Genomic DNA, 17,146 nt, shown 5'->3' with positions numbered 1-17,146 from the left:
ATCAATAAATTATCCCAAAAATATTTAGAAAACATTTGGTTTAAAATTATAAGAATAGGAATTCCAATTGATTTTTGGGGCACGTACTTACATATCACCCAATTCCTATATATTTATATCAATCACCTAAAATTTACCCTTTACATTTATATCACCCAAATCTCTCATTTAACATTCACAACACTATTTTAACTTTAGTTTGTTCCGTTCGGCGGTCAATAACCGCTAGGGGTGTAAACGAGCCGAACACGAGCGAGTGTTCGGCTACGTTTTATTTGACGGCGAGCTAAAAAAATGTGTTAGTGTTCGGCTCGTTTGTTTAAAGAGCTGAACAAGAGCTGTTAACAAACAAAGAGTCATTTTAACAATCCTAATCATGTAGCCATAAGACAATAAAATTTTGAGCAAAATTTAAAAATTATTATTTATATTAAAACATCATTTGAACCTAATTTAATAAATTTTATTTTATTTTCATAATCAATATTTTAATTGATTATAAATCTTTGTAGCATTGTAGTCAATTAAATTTTTTTAAAATACTAATATATATATATACACTTAATGAGTAGTATTTCGAGCCAAAACGAGCCGAACACAAACGAACACATATTAGTTCGTGTTCGGCTTGTTAACTTATCGAACCAAATTAACGAGTCGAACACGAGCTTCTTAACGAGCCGAACACGAGCTATTCAGGAACAAGGAGCCGTCTTGACAGCCCTAATAACCGCCAGCCAAATCATCCGTTGATAATTTGTATGACGAAGTGATTAACTAAACACACCGGATGAAATATTTTTTCCTTCACTCGCAAGGTGAACTTCTAGCTGTAAACACCCAACCCCAAGCATTTTCTGAGAAGAGTACACTAGCACATATTGTCCCCTTGCCCAACTCCGGCATATCTGAAATTCAGAGGACAGGTTTCTCCCTTCTCCAGCAACTAAACCCTAATCCATGGCGGCGCACACCGGCCGATTCACGGACGTCTGCGAATCGGAAACTCTAATAGAGATCGTCTCCCCCTCCCCACTCGATCTCATCCGCTACGTTAATTTCGTTCGCGACCCCTCCGCCGGCGCTATTGCAACATTTGAGGGCACCACCCGCGACACCTTCGACGGGCGTCGAGTCGTGGAGCTCCGGTACGAGGCTTACATCACCATGGCCACTCGCCAGCTCGCCGGCGTCTGCTCCGCAGCCCGCGCCGCATGGTCACTCTGCCGCATCGCAGTCGCCCACCGCCTCGGCACTGTTCCCGTCGGCGAGGCGAGCGTCTTCATTGCTACCTCCGCCGTTCACCGCGCCGACGCCATGGAGGCGTGTCGATTCATCATCGACGAGATCAAGGCCTCGGTGCCGATCTGGAAGAAGGAGGTTTATGAAAACGGTGAGGTGTGGAAGGAAAACAAGGAGTTTCTTGAACGCCGGCTGGTGCCGGAAGCCGAGCCGGCGGCGCAGGGTAGGGAGGCGGGGGGCAGGACGTCGTGCTGCTGCGGGAGCAAGATAAGGGCACAGGGTGATGCTAGCGAGGAGGCGGTGGCGGATGGGTTTTGACGGTTTGTAGAAATTACAATCGGTAGGTTGTGTGCAAATGTGATCTCTTGCTGTTAATAAAAAACCTTGATCGATGTTTTAAATTCGGAACTACTGGAATAGAGGCAATAGAGCAACAGTTTTCTACAGTATCAGGCCGAAGGTCTCCATGACTCGTTAAACATGCACTGAATTCTGTGGAGGTAACTCGAGCTTGAGATTACAAACCTTTATTATCAAATTTATTACATGTTTCATCATCTTTTTTACCTAGTAAAACGCGTTTGGTATTCCACATTCTCTTGTGGACATAATTTTACTTGTTTTACATCTGAATGCAACATAAGACCAGGGAAGACTTCTACATTTACAGATTTAAATAAGTCAATTTTATGTAAATATACAGAATTTTTATAGTATTGTTTGTTTTTTCCATGATGAATCAATGATTAGCTCTCTCTTTGCGCTACTTGTGTGATCATGAAATTGAGATAATAGTGATAACTTAGAAGAGTGACCAATAAGATTCAGAAACAGCAGCAGAGAAGGAAACCCGGAGCTCCTCCTCTTAGACAAATTAGAATGGAAGAGAAAGTGTTTTAAAGGAAGCAAGTCCAGGAGCTGGCTAAAAGCAGACAGAGGAGAATCATTCGATCGCCGTTGCGGTCTAAGATGTCTAAAATGCAGCGGAGACAAATGAAGTTAAGACTTAGAGATTGGAGTTGGAAGGATGGGGAAGAGATGATACAGAGATGAAAATGAGAGAGTAATCGGGACGTGGAATAAATAATATGATTTTTTGAGTTTGAAATATGTAATTACAGTTGTTTTGAGTGTTATGCATGTAAAAACCCCTTAAACGTACTAAAACTAGATTGAATGAGCTTGTTAGTACTAGAAATTTCATAGTGTTAAAGTGGTATTTTATATTTTAATTTTTTTATGAAGATTACACAGATAAAGATAGAAAAGATAATATAAAAGTAATTAGAGTTCCCACGTGAAAAGCTTGAAAAAAAAATCATGAGACGTGACCAATTTAAAATGAGCTACTATAGTCATTGTCTTTACAAAAAAAATATTCTCCTTAATTAGAGAAAGCAATGTTTCAAAGTACGATCTCATCTCATCTGGATGTAGTTGTTAAATTAGAGAAGTAGTGAAGGGTAAGGATGTCGTTTAAGGACGACAATCGAATGATAATAATCAGGTGATCATGATTAAAAAATGGTGGTCAAGTAATAATATTTGGATGATGACAATTAGATAATGATGAACATACAACATTAGTCAGATGATGGTGTTCACAGTTTTAGCCAAGTAAAGATGAATAGGTAATGATATTCGAATGACAACCGTCAAGTGATGATAGACAATTCAAAGATTTATGTATCGTTTCATCGGGGTCTTAGTTGAACTATTTATGTTTCCAACATGACCTCAAATTGGTTTTGGCTAACCAAATATAGTATAGGCAATCACCCTATTAGCACAAACCATCTTCAATCAGTTTCTTGCACGCCAATCATCATGTAAACCAACCATCATCCTCATGACGAAATTCTTTGGCTAAGATTCAAACTATTTAAACCTACTATGATCAATAATTTAGGTCTCTATCATAAGTGAAATTGTTACCAATATGCTAGGGCATTAAATTGGTTAGTGGAGATCAACTCATAATAACTAACATAGTGATGCGTGCTAGAATATTCACTGAGGTAGAGTAGTAGATTATCGTTTTAGCGTTGTATGAGAATTCAACGCACAGTCAGATGAAAGAAAACTATCGGTAGATACATTAGAAGTTTTTACGTGCAAAATCCATAGAGGAAAAAATTAAGGGGCTTGACCCAGTTGAAGAAATCTATTATGAAATAGAGATTACTCGTATAGTTCCTTGTCCCGCATGCGAGAAAAAGTTATTTTTCAGAGCTACAACATAGGTGCACGAATTAACTTTGTTGTAAGAAGTGGGCGGCGGTTAATGATTATCGACGACAACCAACGAGTAATGGTCGACAATTGTCGATCGCTGGTGGTTAACAACGGTTGGCGACTAGGTGATGCTGGACTTCAACACATTCTCTAAGATTTATGCTCTTTTTCATGTTTCAAGCTCTTATCCCTTATGAGAAGAGTGAAACTTTATTTATAGTTTCAATTGCAATTAATGAAAGAATACAGACCACTTTGATCGGACAACTCGTAAAGATTCCATTAATTAGATCGTGTTTGATGGACATTTGAGAGCCTTAATGATGTCAAAATTGAGCGATCTTGGGCTTGTTGGATTCATTTTGTGAAGACGCTCGATTCGACCATGAGCTCATCGGATTCGACATCCGTTTGAACTTTCAAATATGCCTGGAAAGATACAAAAGCAATTTAATGCTTGATCTGAGCTTGATTTGACTTGAATTGAACCAATTTTAATATCATTGAGTTTGTCTGTTGAGTTGGTCAGTTTGACTGTTATGTTTGCTTAAATTGAAGCTCTGAATGACTTTCAATCAAAGCCTGAACCTGTTAGTTGAACCTTTAAAATTGGGACTTGTTGGCAAATTTACTTACAGTCATCTTAAGATGGATTTAATTCGAAAGGTGTTTGATAATCTTAAATTGTTGGATGATTGGAAGGTTGGTGCTTTGAATGGTCGCCATATTATTATTAACTTGATCGTGAAAAGGATTACACTAGATTATTTGGTAATTATGTCAGGTTTGTGGAGAATTCTCAAATGAAAATTTTAGAATGGACTTTGGATTTTGATCTTGCTGCTGAACTTCCTAGTATTTCGGTTTGGTTAACATTCTCTGGTTTAAGGTTGGATTATTTTAATCATCAAGTGCTTTATTTTTTGGTTGCAAGCTTTGGGAAACCTATGAAGGTTGATATGGCTATACATAATTTTGGTAGGCCTTCGGCTGCAAGTGGCTGAGTAGGTTTGATTGAGTTCTCAAAATAACGATTATTGGTAGAAAGTAGAAGCTGAATTTACACCTAAATATTGTAATAAATATAAAATTTTCAGTCATATGGTTGATAATTGTTTCATTACTCATCCGGAGCTGAGAATACGAAGAAATAATGGTGGGTCAGAGAATAGGGCTGGCAAAACGACTCGTTGTTCGCGAACAACTCGTGTTCGACTCGTTAATTTTGTTTGATAAGTTAACGAGCCAAACACGAACAAATATGTGTTCCTTCGTGTTTGACTCGAAATACTACTCATCAAATTTATATATATATATATATAGAGTAGTATTTTAAAAAAATCTAATTGACTACAAGCTACAAAGATTTATAACCAATTAAAATATTGATTAAAAAAATAGAATAAAAATTATTAAATTAGATTCAAATGATGTTTTAATATAAATAATAATTTTTAAATCTTGCTCAAACCCTTATCGTCTTATGGCTACGTGATTAGGGTTGTTAAAAGGACTCTTTGTTCGTGAACAACTCGTGTTCGGCTTGTTAAGCAAAAGAGCTGAACACGAACACATGTTTTGAGTTCGAATTCTCGCTCGTGTTCGACTCGTTTACACTCCTACCAGGGAAAGGTAAAGAAAGAAGTAATAATTCTCAACTTAATGTGGTTGGGATTGTCCATGCTAGAAACTATCTTAGAGAAAATGAAGTGGAACAAATTCTACCTAGTAATGAACAAGGTCAGAAAAAATGTGCCACATGAAGTTTTGCATGTGGGGATGAGCTGTAGATGTTCAGTATGAGATTGTAAATAGGGAAAATATTATTCAGAAGGAGAGGGGAATGATAGGTGATCATGAGGAAGAAATTGAAGAGATTAATATTAGAGAAGAGGAACTCATTGCTGCTTAGCAAGTGTTGGAAGGGGAACGGCAGATCCAGCGTTCCAAGAGAAAAAAAGGAAGGCTAAGTAGAGAACTTCATTATATGAATTCAAATGTGTTGGAAATCACCAAAAGATCAAGTACTGATATTTTAGCAAATATTAGGGTCTGTTTGACACAGATGCAGCTTCCCAGCTTTTCAGCTTCAGCTGTGCTGCCCCAGGAAGCTGCTGCGGAGAAGCAATTGCGGGGAAACTGGTTGTCTGTTTGGTGCAGCTGTTTCTGAAAAATGACAATTCTGTCATTGTTTGTTAAAATATTTAAAAGAGGAATGTAACATTGAAATTTTTTAAACTCCAAAAACAAAATTTATTATGTAATAAATTAGTAAAACTTCAACTTGTTAATTATGTATTAATTATATTATTGGGTAATTAGTTATTAATAATTATGTAATAAATTTATAGGATTGATTATTATATTTTAGAATATTTACTTATTAGATAGGTGAGAATATGAAATAAAACACTTGTTATAGGAATATAGTTATATTCGGTGGCACGATTGTTTTAAAAATATATTTCCATTTAGGATTTAACATATAAATAAACTAATCTATTTAACTATTTTTTATCAATTATCGACGGTAACTTAAAGAAAACCAATTAAAGGGATGTGTGCCCAATTATTTTTCAACAAGTTTAAATACACTGTCATTCATAACTGATATAACACATAAAAAGTTATGAATATCAATATTTGATGGTCAAACACAAATACATTAACTTTTCATTTAGGTCATGGATATGTAAACATAAATATTGCTAAAAAAAATTAAACTGCGAGTTAAAGTACTCATTTCTGCTATATATCACGACAAAAATTCATCATTTACATAACAAAAGATTTCATGGGGATGTATGACTTATGTTAATCCCAAACTTAAACGATAATAGTGTAGAATTACATAAACACATCTCAAGTAACCGATAGCATCAGGAGCACAAAAAAAATTCTAAAACTATTACAATCACAATTAATAAGATAATTATATTATTCTTAACATTAACACGATGTAGCTCCCGTGCTCAAGTGATGTTCTCCATTCTCGATCAACATCATCTGAGAAATCAATCGAACCGTCTGCCCAATGGAAGAATATGCACTGTTCGGCGATGCTCCGTGGGCAGGTATAGAACTTCCTCCTGTAGCTGTGATGTTGGCGTGACGTCAGCAGTGAGGGTTCAAGGCCACAGTAACAGTGTTCTTCGGGATGTCCCGAAAATCCGTAAGCTCATCTTGTCCTGAGTGCAACAAAAGAGGAAATAACATTCCGGTTGTAACAAGATCTTTATTTGTAAATGACCCATTTTATTAGTACGACAGAGATATACATTGAAGTATGCATTTCGATTTACAGCGACTAAATAAAATAAATTAAATAAACCAATAAAGACAAAGGATTTAATGTGGTTCGGTCATGCTGACCTACATCCACGAGAAAGGAATCATGTATATTCATTACTGTAATAAAACAAAAATATACATCGCTTACACTCAACAATGTCTCCAAATATATTTACAACATATTCCTTTCCCGTTGAAAAAAATAAAATGATGTCTTCCAAATAGCTTTGTCATAACAAAATATAGGCGTGTTGTCCCAATTCCCTGAATTCTTTTGAGGAGCTTAACAAGAAAATTATAAATCCCGTTTCATTCTTGCCACCAAACAACCTTCGAGAGCATGATCTCTGCTGATCAGCAAAATGAGTTGAGCAAATGTCTATGTATTTATACATGAAAGTTCAGGTGTTAGAAGATATAAGTTCAGTTTTTACCCTTGCAATCATAGACTTCCCCAATTGTAGAAATTGCAACAACATGTTTATAAGTTTTCATTCAAATTGCAGCAATATGTATAAAAGGAGCAGACTTCATAGACAGTTAATGTTTACAGGTTTTCAAATCAACCCAAAGTTCATTGCACTTCATGTTTACAGGTTTCAAAACATTCCCATTGGATTGAATTCAATATTAATTGCATTTTAAAGAGAGCAGCTTTCCTTGGTAATGACAACAATGGTTGCTTAAAAGTTTAAGCCATCCTATAGTGCCTAACCAAAATCCAAACTCCCAGCAATGTCTTACTCCATAGCTTTATAGAAAATCGAAATAAATTGCATGCAAACAAGCTTCAGTGGATAAGAAATGCAAACAAGCATAATATGATTGTAAATGCCCCTAAAAATATGATTCCGTGGGATTAACTGTGCCTAGACAGAAGAAATGCATGCTATCACAAATCCCTGAATTCTTTTGATCAGCTTAACAAGAAATTTTAAAAAATCACGATAACTCTTGCCACCAAATAACCTTGGAGAGCATCATCTCTTATATTGAGCTAAATCAGCGGAGCAAAATATAAAATTCAAGTGGTATATAGGTAAATGCACAAAGAAAAAATGCCCCTAAAAATATGATTCCGTGATGTACTCAAAAATACTGACTTGGGAATTGAAGAAAAGCATATCCAAGCAAAGGGTTCTCAGCTATCCTACTTACATGATGTACTCAAAAGTCATAATAATGCATACTAGACTTTACATTTATCCGAATTTATTGCAAGGCAAAACATGACTGTATAGGTGTGATAGAGAAAATACCAATTGCAACTATATATAAACTTTAAAGAAACTTTACACAGACATTACACCAAATGCTTCCAGGCATGGGATACATAAAAAAAAACACCCAATTTGCAAAATTTGATGAGGTTTGAACAAAAATTTATACGCCCAACTTCTCAAATTTCATCCAAAGCTGATTCAAATGAATGTTGTCCCAATTTCCTGATTTTAAAATGAGTAGCTTAACAAGAAATTGAAAAATAAAATACTTCGTTCTTGCCACCAAACAACCTTCGAGAGCATGATCTCTTCTGGTCAACCCTACGAGTTGTGCAAAGTGATATGTATGTAGATATGAAAGTTTAGGTGTTAGACCTGTAAATGCATGAATTCTTTCTCAATGCACCTAAAAAGTAGATTCCCATGGAATTAGCTTTGCACCTAAAACTGATTTTTTTTTAGCAGCTTAACAAGAAATTGAAATATCAAACACCTCAATTCCAAACAGAACTCAAAACATTAGAACTTTCTCTGTAACAGAATTACCTAGAAGGCCTTAGTTCTCAAAGTCTTTTAGATTGATCTTATATAGTTTTGAATTACTCTTACACTCACAGATAATATCAGTGCGATTTTATTTATGTAGCATTCTAATAACATATATCGTAACTTCCACAAGCCATTGTTAAAACATAACAAAATTACTTATACAATGGTGTAAAATAAAGCCTTATAGTAAAAAATACATAAAATGAATTAACATAAAATATACTAGAGATATTTTAAATTCAAAAAAGAACTATATGATTTATTAATCATTCCATACGATTGTACATATAGTTTACTAATTCTTAAAATCAGTATAATAATCACAGTAAACAATGCAATAATGATACAACATAGAACATAGCATAAATATTAGTTTTAGTTTTTATTCTATGAGCTGAAACTTGATGAAATGCAAGAAAGCAATGAAATAATTTCAATAACATGTCATCTGAGCAAATGAAATATCAAACACCTAAACTTTAATAACAGCCAAGAAAACAATGAAATAATTTGCATATATTCCAAATGCTTTCAATAACAAAATTTATATTTCAAGTTAAAATCTTAAGTTAAAAATTTTCTTCATTTTCTTAAAAGAACCATTACAAAAGATGTGATATCATGAAGTGTAAAACTAATTCATTTTCTTCATTTAAGATGTATTTTCTTCATTTTCTTAACAAAATCATTACAATCTTATATCATGAAGTGCAAAAGATGTGATATCATGAAGTACAAAACTATATGAATAATATTCACCCTCCAACCAATTCATCTGTAATATGTTCTCGAATGGACGGCATTTCATTTGCACCTTCCCCTTCCTTCATGCAAATGGTAGCATGGTCGTTGTCCCCTCGGTGGAGAGATTGACTGATGCGGCATTCAAAAGCTTCAGCTTGGACTTCCTGTTCATTCTCTTCAGCATTGAGGAAGTCAACATCAAATTGAGATGGATGTCGCCTAATGAAGTTGTGCAACACCATTGTCGCTATAACAATTTGTACTTGTTTGAGAAATGGGTAAGTTGGCATATCGCGCAATATCACCTTTTTTTTTTTTCCAAATGCCAAATGTCCTCTTGATGCCCCCCCTCAATGATGAATGTCTTTTATTGAACACCTCCTTCCTATTTCGTGTAACATTGCTTGCTCTTTCGAAATTTGGTATATGGTATCTGGTGTCAGGGAAGGGTTTAAGGTACCCTCGCTGTATAGGGTAGCCGACATCCACCAGATAATACTTTTTTGTAGAGTGTTCCACTTTAATTTTAACATATAAATGAGAAACAAATGTTTGTAGGTAAGCAACGTATCGGGCGGAGGGTGAGGGAAGTTGAAGTGAGGATTCCTTATGTCACTCTTAAAAACTTCGCTATCGTGCACGCTACCCTCCCAGCCAGGCATGAATAACGTAAAACACATGTTAAAGTCACAGACGACCATGATATTCTGGGTTGAAGTTTCAGTGCGACCAATAAATGCAATCTTCTCATTATTTGCAACTCGTGCGTCAACGTGTGTATCATCTATTGCACCAATGCAATCCTAAACAAATAATATGTCATCTGAGCAAATGATATAACAGCACTAGCAAAATGAAGTTAAGGAATTACTTTGAAGTAAGACATGTATTGTGCATCGTGCCGAATCTTTAACGGAGTGTGTGAAAACGTTGGATCGATTGACTTTATGACAATCTTGGACGGGCTAACGAGAGCATTCAACCCCACTGAGAAGTATCTGCTTATCGTTTTTGATGAGTGCTGGAAGCGTTCCATCGCAACACAAATTGACTCGTTTTGTGATAATATGTACAAAGTCAATGCCAAGATCTCACGGTCAGTAGTCCTCGATGACCCATGTAGGCCATGACTCAGTTCTGCTAGTAAATCTCAAAAGACTTCTTGTGTCATGCGGAACATGTTACTGAATCTTCTTGGATGCTCTGTTAGCATTTCTCCTACCCATTTGTCCCCGATATGAGATGATATATAACACGGAGAGTGTGCAATGTATGTGTTGTAATATTCTATGACCAAGTTAATTGTTGTAGTTCTCCTTCGATGTCGTTCTTGTTCCGGGTCCATGCCCTTGTTAAGTGTACATGTAACCCCAAACGTGGGATTATGACTTATTAAAATTCGTACCAAATGACCACACAAATATTGTATATATGTCTGAAGTAGCACTAAGAAAACAGAATATGCCAACAAATATAATGCAATAAAATATAAGGTCTTTAAAAAAGCTAAATAAAATGTCGCCAGGGAAATTCAAATGTCTAACACATCTCAAAAAGATTGTCTCGAAACAAATTAGGAGTTCTAAAACAACAAGCAATGACCACAAATTGTCTCTAAATAACAAGCTAAACATATATGTCATCATTTCTACCTACTGGCATAGAAATGACGTAGATACGCCACCCATCGTTCTTTTGCAATTACAGTTAAAAAAGAAGAAATCTCTTTGGACGGAATCCTGAAGCAACTCCACAACAAAGTAGAAGAGATCTACATCCTCTGCAATCTCAATATTATCTTCTAAGATTTTAACAATTTTGTTAATAGAAAGCTTCTGAATTTTATGAGGGGCATCATTGGAAGAGTCCATCAAATATGATATCTGGTTCCTGATAGAAGATGCTCTAGTCTTTTTTTACTCATCACACGAGCACGTTTCGAACGATTTGTGGACTGGATTTCAGGAATATCCTGGCTTTGGAAATCGGGTGAATCAACAGATAAACTAACAACAACATTTTCAGGGGAGCAACCAAATCCAGTCTCGCTTGGAGTGCAAGCATATTTTCCTGTTGCAACCACCCCACTAAACATTTGGTCCAATTTCTCTTCTAACTCCCGTTTTATACCAGCAATTTTGAATTTCTTCACTCCTAGCACCATCTGAAGAAAAGCATGTAAAACATATTACGGAAATGAATTATCTAACATAAATTATAGGGAATGCAAAACGCCTTACCACTAGCCTTTTTGTCCACTACTCATCTGGAGCGTCAATTGTTCGTTTAACCGGATCCCAACCTAAGCCTTTGGATCCTCTTTTTAAATCTTTCCAAATTTTCCAATTTTTTTTAAGTAGATCTCATTTGTTCTTTAGCTGCAGCCTGTCGTACTCTTTGTCAGTATGTTCTTTGAAATTTTTTATAATATTTTTGCACCCCTCCTTATTAAAGAATGTAGTAGATATATTGCCCATTTCAATTTCTTTTAGACGAATGACACAAAATATATTGTTTGTGTCTTTCTCCCACCGCGCCAGTGTACCAAGCTCTTTACTTTTATTTTCCATCTTACTACTACGATAAAGATGAACATTGGAAAAGATTATTGACACTATTTAGAAACTTGCTATCCACTTTAATAAAATAAACATGAATAATAAACAACATTAATAACAGTAAAATAATGACACAACAATTAAAGTGGTTCGGTTGAATTGACCTACATCCACGGGGAAAGAATCAGAGCTCTTTATTAGAAATAAAAGTTAACACATATAGCTTACAGACAACATTTTATGACTTCACATAATAAAAAAAATGAAAGAACTTAAAAGCAAATGTTTTCGAACTTTCATTCATACAATCCAATTTCACTACACACCATACCATCACTTTTTTTTTCTTCCATTTGCCCCAAGTAAACTAATGTTTTCCATGTAGCTCCACGAAAAAGCTAAAGGGGATCAACACATTGCCCCCAACATACCATCAACTTTTATTTCAAAATGTTCAATCTTTAGGATATTTTTTGATAGCTTGAGAGAAATATTCCCCACTCGGATATTTACTTCTAAAGAAATAGGGAGCTAATAAGAAATATTCTTCAATGGATATCTACTTCTATGTGGAAACATCAATCCAAATTTGTCAGTACCTCCATTATCAATCCTCATGATAATGAAACAAGTAGTCATATACCAAAACAAGCTACCACTAGCAATCCACTATTTTTAGTCAACGACATAAAACACCTAACAATAACAGATAAAGAAACAGGTGGTGATAAACGAAAATACATCCATTTTGCCATTTCCTCCATTACCAATAACCATGATGTTAATTTTTGAGCTATCACATTAATCACAAAGATGCAACACGGGATTGAACCCTAAACCCTTCCAATATAAACATTAAAAAGCATTTTTTTTTTGGAATTACAGATAATCTGGATCCGGAGCACTCAACAAAATCGTGCATAACCGAAACACCGCAAGGGCAGCTTCACAGAGGAACCAAAAAGTAAAAGATAATTTAACTGGAAGCACAGAGGAATCACAAATATTCCTTCCAGCATAACCCCAAATCTAACAGGATAGCTAAAATAGGATCACAGACTAATCTTTTTCATGATCGAACAACAAGCATAACCTCATAAGACATTCCAAATTAATCTAACATATGCGATAAAACCAACTTCCAAATCTAAGGAAACTCTTACGAGAACAGGATAGAAGATGGGAAATATATTGCATACCCTTGTTGTGAGTAGATCACGAGAAAAGGAAGAGAAGATGAGGAAAGGAGATGCACAGGAACGGGCACCGGCCAGAGTCGAGGACGGGAAGGGACGAAGCTCGCGGCCTCTCTAAAATCTCGCGTTCTAGGGCAAAGGGGCAAGTGGGTAAAAAATGAGTTCGAAAAGCTAGGCAGCAACTCTTATCTGGCTGCTCGGCTTTTGCTCGGTACCGCGAAAAGCGGCGGCAGGCCCGCCGAAACAAACGCGAAAAAAAATCCAACATATGCGAGGCGGTGCCGCGCCGCAGGGAAGTCGCCCAACCAAACAGGCCCTTAATGATGGGGCTCCTTCTATGATTACTAGGAGTACATCCTTTTATAATGATTAAGTTTCTCATTTGGATTGTTAGGGACAATTGCTAAGAGTGAAGCCTCTAAGAGATAAATGAATCCGCCCAAGATTCTTAACTTATGATGTTTTGCAATTTTAAAACCTATGGTACATGTGGAGAATATTAACAAGATGGTTAAAAAGTTGGGTTGTTATAAAGTTATTTATAATTGCAATTATAAAATATTGTTTTTGTAGAAGAAGGAAATCAAAGTGAATTTGTTGGTTGATAATCTTTAGTTTCTACATGTTCATATTCATTTTAATCAACAGATTGTACAGTTATCTATTGTTTACGCGGGGTTCAGCGGTGGATAGAGCTCTTTTATGGGAGGATTTGAATTTGGTAAAAGCTGCTGTTTATTGTCCTTGGTTAGTAGGAGATGTTATTTCTTTTTCTGTTGAAAAGAAGGATGGAAGAGCTCTTTGTTATATAGTGATGGAGCCTTTTAAAAAATAACATTATTGATGCGGGCTTATATGAGGTTAAGACTACTGGTAGTATATATTTAATTGGCAAAGAGGGATAGTAATGGAAATATTGGATTGCATTCTGTTGAATAAAGAATGGATGGACAAATTTATTGTTTCTAAGGTATCTCACTTAAATTGTACTGGCTCGGATCATTCACCTCTATTATTAAGGGTGGAGGAATTTACTAAGGTTGGTGTTTCTTATTTTAGATTTCTTAATGTTTGGGTTGAACATAAAAATTTTCTACAAGTTGTGAAAGACAGTTGGGTGGTTGGAAATAACTCCCTGTGGTTAGATTTATGGTTATTACATAAGAAAATGACAAAAACGTTGAAGGAGTGGAAGTGGAATATGTTTGGAGATGTAAATAAAAATGCGGTAAATGTTGAATTGTTGGTTAATAATTTAAAGGTTGACCTTGAGAAAGGGTTTGTGGAGGAGGCTGAAATGTTGAATGCGCAACAATTTCTTAATCAGGCAATTCAAGTTCAAGTGGATTTCCTTAAAACAAAAGTCTACATTACAAATTAGTGTGGAGGGTGATAGAAATACTAAATTATTTCATGCTTGCATTAAAAAGCGAAGGAGTCAAATACTATTCTTAAGATAAAGGATGATTCAGGGAATTGGTTATTTTCACAAGATGATATTGCATTGAGTGTTGTTAACTTTTTTAGTGAACTTTTTAAAGAAAGAGAGGCAGATCTCTCTATTTTTGAAGCTGATTTGTTTCTTAATGTTGTTGAGTTCCATGACTTTCCTGATTTTTCTTCTCAGCTGACAGAGGGTGATATTTTTGAAACTTTAAAGGCTATTGATTCTAACAGAGTAGCTGGTCCGAATGGCTTTACTTCTGCATTCTATATCAAATCTTGGGATATTCTATTCAACAGTTCCTTCATGTGCTTCTTTCTCATAAATATTTCAGGTGCTCTACAATTACTCTTATTCCTAAGGAAATGTTTAATCATAAATGGGATAATTTTTAGACCCATCATTCTAGCAATTGTGATTTTTAAAGTCATCAGCAAGATAATTGTTAATAGGCTTAAGCCTGTGTTGGATAGTTTAGTATCTCCTCAACAAACAACTTTTTATATCTGGTAGAAGTATGATTGAATACATTTTGATAGCACAAAAACTTATCACGAACATTGATAAACAGTGTAGTGGTGGTAATGATATTATTAAATTGAACTGAAAGCTTATAATAGTATAAGTTGGAATTTTATTATCAAGGTGCTTCCACAGAGAGGCTTTAATGAGGATTTCTGCAATATTATCTTGATGCTTTTAGATAATAATTATTATTCTATTCTCACTAATGGGAGGATTCATGGGCATTTCAAATCCGATAGGGGTTTAAAGCAAGGTGATCCTTTATCACCAACTTTATTTATTATTGCTTTGGACTATCTTTCCAGAAAGTTGAATAACTATATGGAGGCTTATAATGGTGGGAGATATAAAGCTAAAGGTGGGGAGCTTATTTCTCATTTAGCTTATGTTGATGATTATATTACTTTTTTGCAATACGGCTAAAAATAATATCAAACATATTTTTAAAATTATGTTGCATTTTGAGAAGGTGTCGGGTATGCAATTTTATATGCTTAAATGTGAATATTATGCAAGCAAATGGGTCTCAACTGAAAGGAAACTTTGGATTGGTAGATATACTGGTTTCAAGGAGACTAAACTTCCTATCAAATATTTGGGCATTCAGCTAAATAGCTAGAAAGAAAAATCTTCTCTTTGCTGTTGTGATACATAAGATAAATAGCCGTATTTTGAGCTGGCAGAATTCATTTCTTTCTTTTGGTAGAAGAATTACTCTTCTACAAGGTGTCTTTACTTCTCTTCCTCTTTATGTTTTTCAAGTCACTATGATGACTAAAAGTGTGCAAGTTAAATTGGGCAGAATTTTTAATATGTTTCTGTGGTTTGGGCATGGTCAAGGTGTGCATTGGGCTGATTGGGACAGACTATGTAGACCAAAAAAAAAGTTTGGTTTTGGCTTTAGACCTTTCAAGCAATCTAGGGAGATAAATTTCTGTAAACTCTGGATTAAATTGAGAGAAAATAATGGACTTTGGGCTAAATTTATGCATAAAAGATATTGTAAATTATCATATCCTTTGGATTGTGTTCCAAGGATTGGTGATTCTCTGATATGGAAAGAATTGCTTAATGTAGGAAATAAAGCTGTAGAGATGTTTGTGTGGGATTTGGGCGAGGAAAAAGTTAATTTCTGGAGGGATGATTGGACCATTAAAGGCCCTTTGTATGCTATTTACGATGATATGATGGCTAGCAATGTTACTGTTTCTGATTTTTTGAATCATGACAGCTGGTATATGGGCAAACTTAATCTGGTTTTGAATAAGGAGATGGTGGATTATGTGGTTATAATTCCATTTGATACAAGTAAGAAGGATGTGCTTAAATGTAAATTTGTGGGTAATCATTCGGTTACCAAAAGTATTGCTAAAGGGTTATATTATTGTCATAATCAGCAAAATGGGAATCTCATATGGAATAGGTTCTTAAAGCCTTCTCAGTCGTTTTTGGCATGGAGAATGAAATTTATGTTTTTGCCTATGGATGATATACTTAAACGTAAGGTGCTTAAAATGACTTCTATTTGTCTTCTATGCAGATAGTATGAGGAAACATTTGTGCATACTTTCTTTTCTTGCAAGTATTCTTTAGTTATATGGAATAAGACGTGTGCTCAGTTTGTGCTTTTTTTTACCTAGACTTGGGTATATTTCTTTTATCCATTGTTTAGCTTGCTGGGAAGGGGATTCTTCTTTGAATAAATTGATAAATTCTATTCCTTGTATATGTTGTTGGTTTCTTTAGATTGAGAGGAACCAAAGAAAGCATGAGGAATGAGCTAATCCTGTTTCTAGAATCATTATTAACATTAATGCTTTCATTTTCAAAATCCAGAAGTTTATTTGTTTTGACACTTCTCTATGGAGTGCTGATGGAATGAATAACAGAGATGTTGGAAGGAGAAATAATTGTAATTCAATATATCCAGAGGTCTCTTTGCACCAGCCTCTTGATATTTCAAACCTTAGTGTGAATAATTGGTTTTGGTAGAATCTTTCTTGGATAAAATTATGAGAATTTTATGCGAGTTGCATTATTTTTACTTTCCCATCTCTAGCGAGGGCGATATTATTGCTCATGGTATCTTTGTTTATCACTAGACTTATTTTAGTGGTGAGGCCGACCACCTAATATCTT

The 17,146-nt window shown here is 35.2% G+C and overlaps 2 protein-coding genes across 2 annotated transcripts; both read left to right on the top strand.

Annotated features, from left to right (window-relative positions):
• The first annotated feature begins 807 nt into the window (after positions 1-807).
• On the top strand, positions 808-1,842 carry LOC110023464 (molybdopterin synthase catalytic subunit). Its single transcript, XM_020722900.1, has 2 exons — positions 808-1,615; positions 1,648-1,842. The coding sequence occupies exon 1, from the start codon at positions 961-963 to the stop codon at positions 1,558-1,560; it is 600 nt and encodes a 199-aa protein (XP_020578559.1). The 5' UTR covers positions 808-960; the 3' UTR covers positions 1,561-1,615; positions 1,648-1,842.
• An 11,249-nt stretch (positions 1,843-13,091) lies between these two features.
• LOC110023290 lies at positions 13,092-16,551 on the top strand. The gene is made up of 3 exons (XM_020722612.1): positions 13,092-13,180; positions 13,687-13,785; positions 16,044-16,551. The coding sequence occupies exons 1-3, from the start codon at positions 13,092-13,094 to the stop codon at positions 16,549-16,551; spliced, it is 696 nt and encodes a 231-aa protein (XP_020578271.1).
• Positions 16,552-17,146: the final 595 nt, after the last annotated feature.

Source organism: Phalaenopsis equestris, unplaced genomic scaffold, assembly GCF_001263595.1.
Source record: "Phalaenopsis equestris unplaced genomic scaffold, ASM126359v1 Scaffold000224, whole genome shotgun sequence".
In the NCBI taxonomy this organism is placed as follows: domain Eukaryota; kingdom Viridiplantae; phylum Streptophyta; class Magnoliopsida; order Asparagales; family Orchidaceae; genus Phalaenopsis; species Phalaenopsis equestris.
The sequence above is the reverse complement of the archived record's forward strand: the minus strand, read 5'-3'. Positions and strand labels throughout refer to the sequence as shown.

Coding starts and splice junctions, on each gene's coding strand:
- LOC110023464 (XM_020722900.1), top strand. CDS start 961: ATGGCGGCGCACACCGGCCGATTCACGGACGTCTGCGAATCGGAAACT.
- LOC110023290 (XM_020722612.1), top strand. CDS start 13,092: ATGCACAGGAACGGGCACCGGCCAGAGTCGAGGACGGGAAGGGACGAA. Junction 13,181..13,686: donor TCGCGTTCTAGGGCAAAGGG/GCAAGTGGGTAA, acceptor TTTAATCAACAG/ATTGTACAGTTATCTATTGT. Junction 13,786..16,043: donor GCTGCTGTTTATTGTCCTTG/GTTAGTAGGAGA, acceptor TTGTGTTCCAAG/GATTGGTGATTCTCTGATAT.